Source organism: Astatotilapia calliptera, chromosome 10 (assembly GCF_900246225.1).
Source record: "Astatotilapia calliptera chromosome 10, fAstCal1.2, whole genome shotgun sequence".
NCBI lineage: Eukaryota > Metazoa > Chordata > Actinopteri > Cichliformes > Cichlidae > Astatotilapia > Astatotilapia calliptera.
In genome coordinates this window covers 1,428,157-1,441,147 of record NC_039311.1, presented here as the reverse complement: position 1 = coordinate 1,441,147, position 12,991 = coordinate 1,428,157, and the positions used below count along the sequence as shown (strand labels likewise).

The following is a 12,991-nucleotide window of genomic DNA, read 5'->3' as shown; positions in this document are numbered from 1 at the left end:
GGTGTAGTTTGGTTTAAAAAAAACAGTTCCTGCCTAAAGGGCTCAGGAAAAGTTCATTTTTATTAGCAGAAAGAGACACTGCTGCTGAGTTTTGGGTGATTTGAACAGCGTAAGGAAAGCGCCATTTGCTTTTAGTTTAGTCAAGAGAAGTTCTACAACCAGTAGCTGTACAACTGGGAAACCCACACCACAACAGTCTAATAGAATAATTAGCACTACAGGGTAGAGGAAAACATCTGCCTCTTTAATGTATGTTCTGTATCCTGTATTGGCTCATAATTACTTTCCCAGTGTTAAATATGAGGTGAAGACAGGAAAAAGTCGCTCCAGTGTCAAACGGTGCACTTACAGCAAGAAAGGGAAGACTGAAAGTTAATCCACCCACATGCATCTGCTGTGACAGCAAAACTATTAGGATCACATATCGCAAATTAAACAGTGGATGGTAAAAGTGGATTTTCAACCTATTTCTCTGATAAAGGGCTAAAAATATACACTTTATATCAGTCGGTCACTTTTGCTCAGACAAAGTGAAAGCAGTTAGCATAAATGTGCTCCCTCTTGCAAGACAGTGCGTCTTTGAACGCTTCAACTATGCGTGACCTCCTGCATAGTACAGGAAAAGTGACAATGATTACAGACGAAATTCCCAGCATGTCTTTCACTTTAGGAGCCACAAGGTCAGCCTTCTTTTATTTGCCGGAGCGGTTTGCGGGGTTGAGGAAATGCCCCTCGCAGGGTAGCGTTACTCTGAGCGCTGCCTCAAATCCATCTGATAGTTTGTTTTGCTTTACCCAGTGATCAAAACCAGCTGCACCGGGTAACAAAATAGGATTTCTGTGTGTGTGTTCTCTCTATTGTTTAGCTTTGTTTATGTTTACAAAAGAACAGAAGAGACACTGGTAGAAAGTCACGGCGCTCTGTTGTGGGTCTGCGTGGTGACTTGAGGTCGGGATTGTGTTTGTTCAAAATCACTTAGCATATCAACTGACTGGGTTGTGCTCTCGTGTTTGGACTTTGTCAATATGGAAGGCCATTAATTTAAAAACTGAAGGTTAAAGCTGTCAGCGTCTTCATTTTTCTTTTTTTGCTGAATGCATACACCTGTGGTTTACTGAGAAGCTCGAGGGGGGCGGGGGCTCTACTCCAGTCTGAATGTGTTTTATGTGAACAATAAACGGCTGCAACACGAGAAAACTGTGTCGTTTTTCTGATTCTCGTTTAAATGGCAGGTGTTCCCCTATAACCAGGCAGTAGCCCTGTCATTGACGCCAATTTTTCATATTGTGACTAAGCTGTGTGAAAAGGTGACAGCAAAACCGACACACTGACGCACAAAAGAGGGTGGGGAAGTTTATTTTCCAAAAGAAAGTCCAGACTGCAAAGTGAACGTTGAAAAGTCAGCTATCTATGCATCTGCGCACCTGCAGCAAAGCAAAGGGCCACCAGTCACTAGTGTGGGTTCAAGCACAGTGTTTGCGTCAGGTTAGCGCCGTCGCTGATGAAAGTCAGAGTCATAGAAGCCAAAAACACCAGTGCAATACTAATTTAACTAACAGTTGCCCTTTAAAGACTTCTTATTATAATGGCAGGCATTCCCCTATAACTGTATAGTACCTGCTGATAACTGCAATCAAAATGGGGCTTTTTTGTTCCTTCTTTGAAATTAAAATCAAGATAAACTATATTTAAATGTTATTCTGACTTTGTGATTCATCAGGATGAAAACAAACAAAAAAGCAATTTAGAGATGGCTAATTTGAAATATTAGCATTTTTATTATAAACAAATAGGTTTTTATTGCAAATGTGGAGGCTTTATGCAAGATTATTTGTACCCTCCCAAAAAAATAAAATCCAACCAAAAATTTGGGATTTTGTAATCAGAAGTGTTTTTCCTAACAATGGGCTCCCACAGACCAAATATTTGGTGGAACATGCAAAAAGTAGTCAGACGATAAATGTTTAATTTCCTTGAAGAAATGTAATTTCCCCCAAGATACTGATTGTATTACAAGATAGACTACAGTCAAACACTGGCATAAGCAAATAATTGAGAACTTCCTGTCAAATTTATTAACTAGACCGCCTAAAGTTAAGCTCCATGGTCCTTGTTCAGAGATAAAGGGGAGTTATAGTGATAAATACTGCGGGGCTCAGTGTTGAAACTACGAAGGAACCCAAGAGGAAAGCATCTGGAGGTGAGACTGGCAGACAGGCCACGGAAAGCTATTTTAGTGGAATATCGCTGAGAGATCTACATGAATGTGGGCACACAGCACATTGGAGTGGTGGAGTCTGACATGTGTGTGTCCGGTTTAGTTTGCTGTGTGTGGTTGATTGCAGAACGGGCACGATTCATATAACCACATCGCATGCGTAAAGAGGCCACATACAGAGAATGAGGGCAAGACTAAAATTAGCTCTGAGCAGAATGGCACAAAAGATGAGAGTTTAGGTTTTAGAGAGTAATATCGTGATTTTAATGTCAAAATCTAGGCACCGGGGCTGTGGTGTCACATGTTTTTGGCTCCTGACACATCAACAGAAGCTCCTTTTTAAATTGCCAGCAGTAGCTAGTGTGTAACATGTTAAACCGATCTTTAGATTTGAACAAAAGCCTCTGACAGAACAGTCTTTCACAGCAGGCGGGCTTTCTGCCTGTAATGCACACAGCAGCCTGCACACAGGCCCTGACAGCAGTGCCATAGTGAGGAGGTAATCCTGCTAACATCCAGGACTGTTGACCTCCTCTGTAGCGCCACCAGTAAAGGTGGTTCTGATAAACCCATCCAGGATCGTTACCTGTCTCCGTTACCGTCCCAGTAAGTGAACGTGTCGCCTCACCCTACAGCACTTTCTTCAAAATCAGCTACTGGCGGTTTTTCTGGTTCTTTTCCAGCGTTGCCTAATTTGAAATGAAAAAGGACAGCATGAATGGTATGCTCGGAAGGCACTGTGAGGCATTCCTGTAATATTCCTTAGATGGCATCATGTCATGACAGACACCTGCACGTACGCGTAAAGCTGAGCTTAAGCAGCCCTCGGATCAGACCCCGTGCGGAGGAGAGTCCGTGCCGTCAGATTTCCGGCATTCCAAAGGTTGACTCAGTGATACTCGCATCAAAGGGGGTGTGCAGTTTCGAACAGTGTGTGCTGGGCTGTGTGGTACATTTCGGCGATTTTACGCCCATTCTACTCTCAGGCATGCTCTGCCTTATTGTGTTTCCTAATCTTAACACGGCGCTCACGTCCGCTTTGTACGTATGCCACACCTGAATGACGCAGTTTCCTTGGCAGAATTCCTGGGACATGAAGGTAGGACAAACTGTGAAAAACGTGACGAGCCATTCATGCAGGTTTACTACGAGTCCTCTCTGCCCTCTTACCACAGTAGGCACATTTGCGAGAGCAGCCTTGGCACAGTGGTACACAAAAGACCGATCAGTGCCAAATTGCTCTGAAGATCCTTTAACAGTGTAATAAAAACAAAGTTTATTCTTTACTTTTTACTTGCATATAAGTAGAGAGCGCGCAATGAAATTCACCGATCAATATAAAAGTTCAGATCCTTTTAAAACGTTGCACTGACTTGAAGTCCGTCCTGAGGTTTGAAAGGCTTGAGGAAAAGGCAGGCGGAAGAGCAGAGGATGTGTGTTTCGTCACGGTGGCCACCTGGCGTCAGCCATTAGGCTGTCTGCTCCGTTGGCACTGTGTGGGCAGGAAAAGCAGACGCTTCTGCCAAATTATGCTCTGTTAAAATACCCACACATGATTTAGGTTCAGCTCGGGGCACGGAGATGTGTTTTGTTCCATCTGAGAAACAATACATCATCACGTGGTAATTGTTTGAGCCATTTTATTTAGGTAATTGTAAATCATTAACACCAGGGGCCAGCCGAGCAAGTGTTGATACTTCAGCTAGACGCTCCGCCTCGACCAGTCGAGGCCCATATCTCTCCTCTGAGTGAATTATGAGGAGTCTGAAGCTGCTGATAAGCCCGTTTGATCCTGGCATACCAAAGCACAACAAAGGCCTTTAGAAACGTGTACGGCAGGGTTAAGGAGACGGTGTTGAACTGGTCAGTCCTCGAAATGAATATGCTGGTGCAGTCAGACCACCGAGGCTTCTGAATGCAACAAGTTGGAAAATGAAAAAGTTTGGGTGGTTGCTGTGTGTCTTTTGTTTCTACATTTGCCTTTATGTGTGTGTGTAAGCAGGCACAAGGTCTGCAAATGAGTCCAGTTGCATTTTGTTTAAATGTAGCTGTATTAATATGTATGCTAATATTTATCTAGTTTAAAACTTCATATATCCAACACCGAACCTGCGTAACATTTATATTTTTGTAATCTAATATTGCCAAACATCATCAACATGCTTATCTGTGAGATGTAAAATACTCTGCACTGAATAATAATTTATGTCCAAAAAAAAGAAAAATCATCTCAATTATTAAAAGTATTAAATTAAAACAGTTAACTATCGAACACAGGATGTCTCCTACTTCCTGGCAGGAAGGACACATCTTCTCCAGGTTTAAGTTTGACATCACATTCTGTCTATAAACGGCATATTGTAGCACAGCTGTCGTCCTAAACAGGGCATTATGTCACTAAATCCTTCTCTTGCGATCTGACGATAGGGTTTGGAGCTCGTTCGGCTTTTCCATGTTTTAACGGGGTGACTTTTCTTTGCAAGGCATCTTTGTACCATTTGGTCCGCCTGCTCACTCCACTGTGGTCTGACACGATCCCGTGACCGCTGCTGACAAAAACGAAGGACCTTAATGTGAGTCTGAATTAGAAAAAGAAAGAAAGAATGAAAAGAAATCCACATTGTCAGCATAATGTAATGAGACAGAATGTGAAAGGAACTAAGTGGATAACCAAATGCAGAGTGGGCTTGCGGGTGGGCGGGTGTTGGATGAAGTCAGTGATATTTCAGCATCCCTGGGTGTTCAGCGTGCTGAAAGGAGGGGCACAAACTGGAGAGCTAGAGACAGCGAGGGGGTGGCGAGCCATAGGCAGGCAGGAGGGTGCTGGAAAGAAGCAGCGCCACCAGATTTAACTGTAATATAGTTTATACAGCATATGGGGAGACCAGCGAGAGGACAAAAGCAGTGTCACTGCTTAACTATCAGTCCCCCAACCTGTTTAGACAGGCACGATTTGCATGTTAGGTTTTCAGACAGAGCCCAGGGGAAGGGTGGGGTGGGTGGAAATAGTCATCTTCATGGTGCTCTGGGTGTGGCTGCTCTGGGAACGGGACAGGACTCGGCACAGGTCACACGCCTGACCTCAGGACACAAGATCACGCTGTGTTCAAACACACCCACCAACACTGGGTTCTTATTTTTTCATAACCACACAGAAGTCATGTGACATTTCATAAATATTATTTATGGCTTTAAAATCCTGCAGCTGTCTGTTCCAAAGCACAGGGTATAATGTATTTAGTATGCAGTATAGGGTTATGAGTGTTAATAATAATTTAAAACTGATGCAGTATTATTTTACTACTTCATGGAGAGGCTGTTCAGATTAAGTAGACTTCATTTGTGACGAGAGCCCAAACTCAGCAAAAGCTTAGCTTGGAATCTGAAATGGAGATGATGTCAGTGTAGAGGGCAAATCAGTAATGTGATAACAGTTTGGATCTGAAACATCAGACGTGGAAATCGGAGTTGTGATGGACTCTGTATCCTCCCAGTCCCAGTTTCTTGGCTGACACGTGAGATTCTTCGGAGGCCTGAAGGTAAACGCCAACCTGGGCAGTCGAGACTTATCGAATAATGAACCGAATACAAATCCTCCTTTTAATAGACTTTATTTAGAAAAAGTAGAATAAAAAACAGTGTGTACACCTTTAAAAATAGCACAGGTACAGACATATTCAACAAGAAATACAGGCACTTCCACGTAGAAATAGCATTTCTAGACAAACATGCACACGCACACTGTATTTGCCAAAAGGGGGCTCCCTTATGGAACAGGACGTCCTGAATGTGCCAAGAAAAGCACTTTTTAAGCCAGCGAGCCATTCCAGCGTGATTTTGCTTCACCGGGAGTACGTTTGCAGCTTTTGCTCTATTCTCGAAAAAGACGAACCTAAAATAAAATGTGTCTGTGCAGCACAAGCATTCACTGGTCAAGCAATGATTTTCAGCTTTGCGTAATTACCGATGTGTGGCTGTTGGAAAAAACAAAACAAAAAAAACACCCCCTCAAAGAGCTGTTCCAATAAAATGCAGCTCGGCACAAAAGAAAAAGTACATATTGAGCAACAGAAGAAAGTTCTCAGTAAAACAGAACAGGGAAGTGTGAAAGGGAAGGAAAGCTGGGTAAGCACTGCATGTACCATACCTAGCACCGAGTGTCACAATATGATGTGTTGCAATAAGGTGTACGCTGTCTGGATTCTCTGGAAATTCAAGAGGAAAGAGCCAACTCTCACACTCACACAGACGTGCACATAGAAGTACATCGCTGACATCATTACGTGTGCATTTGCAAACATGTGAATTCACAGTTCCTCACACAGACCGACAGAAAAACCCTCACAGACGTCAGCACGGAGGAAATAAATAACAGACCCGTATCGCCGACGTTTCACAAGCGGTTGGGATAAAGGGAAGTGACATCGTGGCACACACCTCTAAATGGGAACTGATGCTAACTGAAACAATGACAATAACAGAAGGAGGACAAAACAGGATGCTGGTCAGATGAAAGAGCCCGAAATGTCAGACAGCCTACAGACTGTTGTCGCCTTGCAATCTTAACAGCCAACACCAGTCTGATAAGCTATCTGACAGGCCGAGAGTGTGACGGACATGCCTGAGACGTATGCATGTACAGAACGACAACAATGAAAGGGGGGGGAGAAAAAAAAGGAAAAGAGAAAGAGCCCTAATGCTACTTACCACGACAGGAGAAAGGAGATGTGAATGTTCTGACTGGAGCCGGTGCAGAGCGCAGGCTTCAGCTTGCTCAACAGTGCCCCTCTGTTTCGAATCTACTCGAGTGATTCGTCTCCTGGCTCCGTGACTCGGGCAGTGCAACGAGTTCATTCGAGGGTTCAGCTGAGGTAACGGCACAGACGCTTTTCACTGTGCACTTGAGGGTTTTTTTTCCCCCGCTGCTTGTGCCTGCTCTAGCACCCGCTGCGCTCAGTCCAGCGTAGCACAACAGCGGTACAGAGAAGAAATAGCACATTTCACTGGCAATTACTGAAAAAAGGAAGATACCGCGGACACCGAGAGCCAACTGTCGTTATCCAGCGAGTAAAAAAAGAAAGAAAGAGAAAAATGTGATGGAAGCGCTTTTGCTTTAAGAGCTGCTCGCGTAATATCAAACACGAGCCTGGCGTCCTCGTGCGGGAGAAGAGGGCTTTAAAAAAGAAGACAAAGAAGAACATCTGACATCACAACAGAGATCGTCTCTAAGTGTGAGGGATCGGCGGCTATCGCTCCGACTCCCCGGCTGTGAGTGGAGCGCAGTCTGCTTTAATCCATAAAAGAAAAAAACAAAAAAGGAGAGCAACAAATGTGGCAGCCATGCCAACACGACCTACTATCTCCGTCTTGCTCTCAGTCTCACACACAGGCACGCGCACAGTTGTAGATCTGATTCAATATACGGCTGCATCTGGTAAAGTAGCCCCGGGCTGAGTCATGCGCTCTCTTCCTGGAAGCAGAACAATAAGGGCAGACAAAGGGACCAGCGGGTGATTCATGGCTGATTTATCATTTCTCTCCAAAAGTACTACAGAGCGCTTTACTGTACACACAAAAGAAGTAGTTGTCTAAAGCACCATTTACAACTGGAACCATCTATTAACATCTCTACTACAATTAACTTGGAGCTCAACAATATTTAGAAATAAGAAGAGTTACCATTGCCTGACACCGAGCTACAGTCCAGCATAAATACAGGATTCCTACGAGGCTGGCAGAGATACACAATAAGTCATTGTTTCTTAACCAAATAAAACAAACTCTGTGCTGGTTTTATAAGATACCATTGCAACGATGCTAGCTTATTCAGATTAGACAAATCCAGTGGAATAAACACCAGTGGAATAAACAGTGCAGCTTAAGGCCTACTGGCGAGAATTATCACGTGGAGCTCCTAAAAGCACCAACATTAATGCAGTTTCCACGCGCTCACATGCAGCCCAGCAAACACCTACCAAATGCAAAGCTTTTAAAAACAAGCAAATAGAAGTCCAAGTCACTAATACCACAAGAGAGAAACCAGATGGGGCTCATATTTCCCTAAATACACAGCGGGGGATCAGCCAGGAGGAAGAGCAGATAGGAGGGAAGGAGTGGTAGCAGCCTGGAGGTGATGGACCGATTTGATCTCGAGCCAGCCTTCACTCCGCCTTGCTCTCCGAATACTTCTCCTGCCGTTTGCGCTTGGCGTAGCTCTGAGCCATGGAGTTGACAATGGAGCAGACAAAGAAGCATACCATGATGACCACAACCTTCTCAAAGAGCCACGACAGCCAGCTCTCCTCCTGCCAGGAACCACAGAGAGAACAGAAGAGAGAGGAGCTCTGTCAGTAAGCTCCAGAACAAGCCCCTCTTTGCCCCACACACTGCTCTCCCTTCTGCTCCTGATGCTGTAGGCTAGGTGGGGATCCAGCTCCATGTGCAGGACAGATAGAGATCGGGGGTAATAAAACACGCGGCAGCCCCCACCGTCCTCCCTCTTAACGCCCCCGCTGACCCCAGCCTGCAGCCTGCCTCCACCAAGCTAAATTGCCTCGTTTCTACCCTGTAACTGCTGAAGGCTCAAGTTACAAGAAAAAAGGAACATTGTTCTAGAAATGCCTTAATCTGTCCTTGTGCAACTCAACGTCGATCCTTTCCTCCTCCTTCCTAGAATTCAAAGGAAAAATATTTTCACTCAATCACTTGAATCACACAGAACGGGACAAAAGTGGGAAATAAAGAGCCGGAGGAACAAAGTTTTCAAAGACAAATAAGCTACAACTGGCTCTTTTTTCCCCCAGATGGGGGTTTTGATGGATTGTCACTAGTGGAGGGGGTGGGCGCCCCGCTCCACAGTCAGTGCCGGGTTCAGGCGGGGCACTGAGTGCAAGTGTTTGTGTGTGACACATAGGGGAGGGACCACGCTCGGACGCACTCTCCCAATTGGTAAGATCGAGCATGAGTCAGCAGTGCTACAGTAGTACACTTCAATACAGCAAGTGAAGCCAGACCCCAAACTGGCCCCTCTCCCCCCTCTTTCTCCTCCCTGAACTCAAGCCCGCCCAGCCCGCCCTAAGCTACTTTGTCATTCTAGCCCTAAACAGGCCCGTGTCATTTCTACAGATTACAATGCACACACAACTTTGGATTATGAAATAATGATTTTTTAAACGAATAAAAAGTCAAGTAAAACAGGTGCGCACATTAGAGAAAATGGGTTAGGCATAAGTGGAGGGAAAGGGAACAAAAAAGGTTGGAGAAAGTGGGGTGCGTTCCACTTTTTGTTAGGCTGCAAACATGAATGAATAGAAGCTGGGCACTGAGGCCCCTTGTACTTACAGCTGGGATCCCCTCTCCAGTGAGATGGTGCAGCTTGGCCTTCTGGGCCTCCAAGTACTCCCTGAAGGGCTTCTGCAGTGCCGCACCCAGCAGTGGAACAGATCTGTTTCCACCAACAGGGGTGTGGGGGTTGGTGGTGTTGGTGGAGGAGGAGGAGGAGGAGGAGGAAAAAGAGTGGGGGGAGGGGGGTGTAGAGAGAGAAAGACAGAGGTAGAGGGTGGAGGGGGGATGCATTGGGGAAAGAACAGGGAGGGGGTGGGGTTGCGGGGCACAAATCACATCACATCATTGTTACTCACCAGCCCAAGGGCAGCAACAAAGGGAGGCACGCTGTCCTGTCTCCTGTACAGTGTCGGCCTCGCCTGCTTCCTCTCTCCGAGAAGAGAGAAAGACGGAGAGCAGCGAGTGCGATCCCTTCATTGCTCATCCCCCCCCCACACAGAGAAAAACAGACTACCACAGCTGTAAAAAGAAAATAAAAACCCCAAAAAACAGCAGCACTCGGAAACAAACTGAAAATTTTAAAAATCAAAACAAAAGGAAAAAAACAGATTAAAACAGCTGAAGTAAAGTTGGCCGGCTCGCAGTCGGCAGCTGCGGCAGCAGTAGTCACCCACATTCTCCCACTCCGCTGTCTCTCTCCTCACACACACACTTCCCCTCCTCTCGCTCACACACACACACACATCGGTGAACTCGTTCAACTCCCCTGCAGTGCCTCCTCTGCCGCTGCAGCGAGGAGAAATGAATGACTTCTCAGAACTCTCACATTTATCGCAGGCGGTTCCTGTAAGAACTGGTTTCAGCCAATTAATGAGGAAGTGAGTCGTACCCACGCTGTGTCATCACTGGCTGAGACCTGGGGGATGGCCCACAGGGGGAGGGAACTCCAGTAAGACGGCCCATATTAGGAAAACCCTTTACAAGGTTTAGCCACCAACTACAAGATACTACTGAACCCCCTTCCCTCTCTCTTTGTCACACACACACACACACACACACACACACACACACACACACACACACACACGAAAAGAAAAAAAAGACGTGAGAGGCTGCAGAGAATGCCCTAGAATAGCAAATCAGTGGCCCATCCCTTGGCTGGAGTTAGTGATTAATCACTGAACAAATACATACTAAAGACCTTTACTTCTTCTGTTTTGTAGCTACACACCGTCAGCTACATCCTCTGAGCTTTCGTTTCAAAGCATTCCCTCTGCTCCACTTCTGTCTTTTGTTCGTACTGGGAAGGCATCTTCAAAGCTCAGAGACCCATCAAAGATTTTCAGACAGGTTTACGTGGGCAGTCATGTCACATACGGTTGAGTTTATCGCTGATAACTTTCTCTGAAGGAGGCTTGTCATTTCCGTCCCTCCCTACCTCCACGCACGTACAAACGCACACAATCTACACACACCTATCTGCTATCTGAGGGTGAGAAAAAAAGAGAAAAGATTGTGTTAAATGATTGAGTTAACAACGAGGAAGCCTTTTAGTAATGATTAACTTTATAACGGGTAATGGATATCCTACACGTGAATGGTTACAAAGCAGACAGGAAGTCTAACAGATGGATCACGCTTTAAATTACACAACAGAAAATGCAAAGGACACACACTATCAAAAATCTTTTTGGAGGGAAACAAAGCCTCTGCTATTCCCATCCCCCATGTCACAAAATTCCTCTTACATTCTCACTCTCTCTCACTCACACACACACACACACACACACACACACACACACACACACACACACACACACACACACACACACACACACACAATCTTACCAAACTTATTTAAAACATAAAACCTGGTTGAGACGCTGAATCTGAGCACAACAACTAGAAAACACAGGAGTTAAAAGCAAATAAAAGTAAACACGCAAGAACAAAGAAGGAAAGAAACAGTTTTCAGAAATGGCGGGCGAATCATCTCCTACACGATGAGCAACACTGAGTCATGAGCCAGGGCAAATCCACCAACAAAGAAGCTCAAAGCTTCAGTCTAAAACAAGAATTTAATGCCAGAGTGAGGACGCTCTCTTCGTCTTCCCATTAAATATCAAGTGACTTTGTGTTTTTTGGGGAATATATTTTCACTTTCCGACACAAGGTGCTGAGAAATTGTTGGATTTAAGAATTCCTACTGTAAGTGTGTTTGTAATTTACCTGTGAGTGTGTGTGAGTGTGTGCAACAAGTGTAGAAGATTAATGACCTTCTGATACCTAAAATAAATGAAAGATTTGTGTCACCTGTGCATGAATTATATACATGTTAGCCAAAGTTGTGAAAGTTGCATTTAGAGATGTTTAAATGAGTTAAATTGGCGAAAAACAGCAAAAGGATTAAATGTGGCAAAGAATGAGCCTGAACAAACTTTAGCAGCAGCTTTGCTGAAATTCTGCGAGCAGTGAAGAGTAAAAGAAAACTCAGAAGCACTGAGGCCTCGAACAATGAGCAAATAATGTAATTAAAAAAAAAACAACTACCTAATAGACTTTTTTATGAGTCTCAGTTTTACATTAAAAGCTCCTGTCAATTTATTATATCGAGTAGAAAATGCTCATTAAAACTGTTGGCCATGTCTACATTTTCTGGTCACCTTTATTTAGTAAAAATATTAGTAAAACTGCATGTCAGCAATAATTCAGCTCATTAAACTATAAAATACCTCAAGTTGTTGTATTTTATTCAAATAATCAGCTTTAACATGTGAACAATAAAATGACAGATTTGTCCATCAGCTTGTCATCATGTAATGATAAAAACTGGAGCAGAAGTTTTGTGTATTTCACATGAAAATCATCTGTGTGTTCACGTTCAGAGACATCGAACAGCAGTGACACGTTTATAAAACGAACAAAACAAAAATGAAACAGAAGACGGCACTTTTGTTACTTTATTCTTCTAAAGAAAAATTGTGTATTATTAAGTCCTAAAATGTAGGTGCTTTTTCAATCATAGAAGGCTCCATGCATGAACACCAGCAACAATAATTAGAATTAAATTGTTTCCCTTCAAAAAAATAAAAAATAAAGGCTTTCAGTAATTTGGGCTTTAAATTTAAAGTTTGTTTTGTGTGTTATGTGGATATATTCACACAGCAGCTGCTGTTCATACACCAGCACAAATGAAGGCAGAGTATTCTTATATCTAAATCATCAGCTTATTAACAATCAGCATCAAACAGTTTCCATTTAGTCAACTGAGTAAATACATCCTTTCATAAGTTATTATAATACAGCAGTAAATACTAAATATGTAAAAGAATTAAATTCATTTATTATCATCTGTGTTGTGAACTTTTGACAATAAGAGGCGCAGCAGGAGGAATGCATGAAAGCTCCACTGTACAATATTTTATTCATCAGCTGAAAGAAAATCCACATTTGGAAATGTCCTGCATGCGATCAGAGTTCAAGACTTAA

General features: G+C 43.8%; 1 protein-coding gene across 7 annotated transcripts in view; it reads right to left on the bottom strand.

Moving 5' to 3' along the window:
- Positions 1–5,813: 5,813 nt before the first annotated feature.
- Positions 5,814–12,991, bottom strand: part of LOC113030764 (vacuole membrane protein 1) — a 50,067-nt gene continuing 42,889 nt past the window's right edge. For all 7 annotated transcript variants that reach the window (XM_026182454.1, XM_026182455.1, XM_026182461.1 and 4 more), the window contains 2 exons: positions 9,560–9,662; positions 5,814–8,523 (listed from right to left, as the gene is read on the bottom strand). In XM_026182454.1, the coding sequence (XP_026038239.1) occupies positions 8,380–8,523; positions 9,560–9,662 (247 nt within the window). In that variant the 3' untranslated portion in view covers positions 5,814–8,379. The remainder of the gene's footprint in view (positions 8,524–9,559; positions 9,663–12,991) is intronic.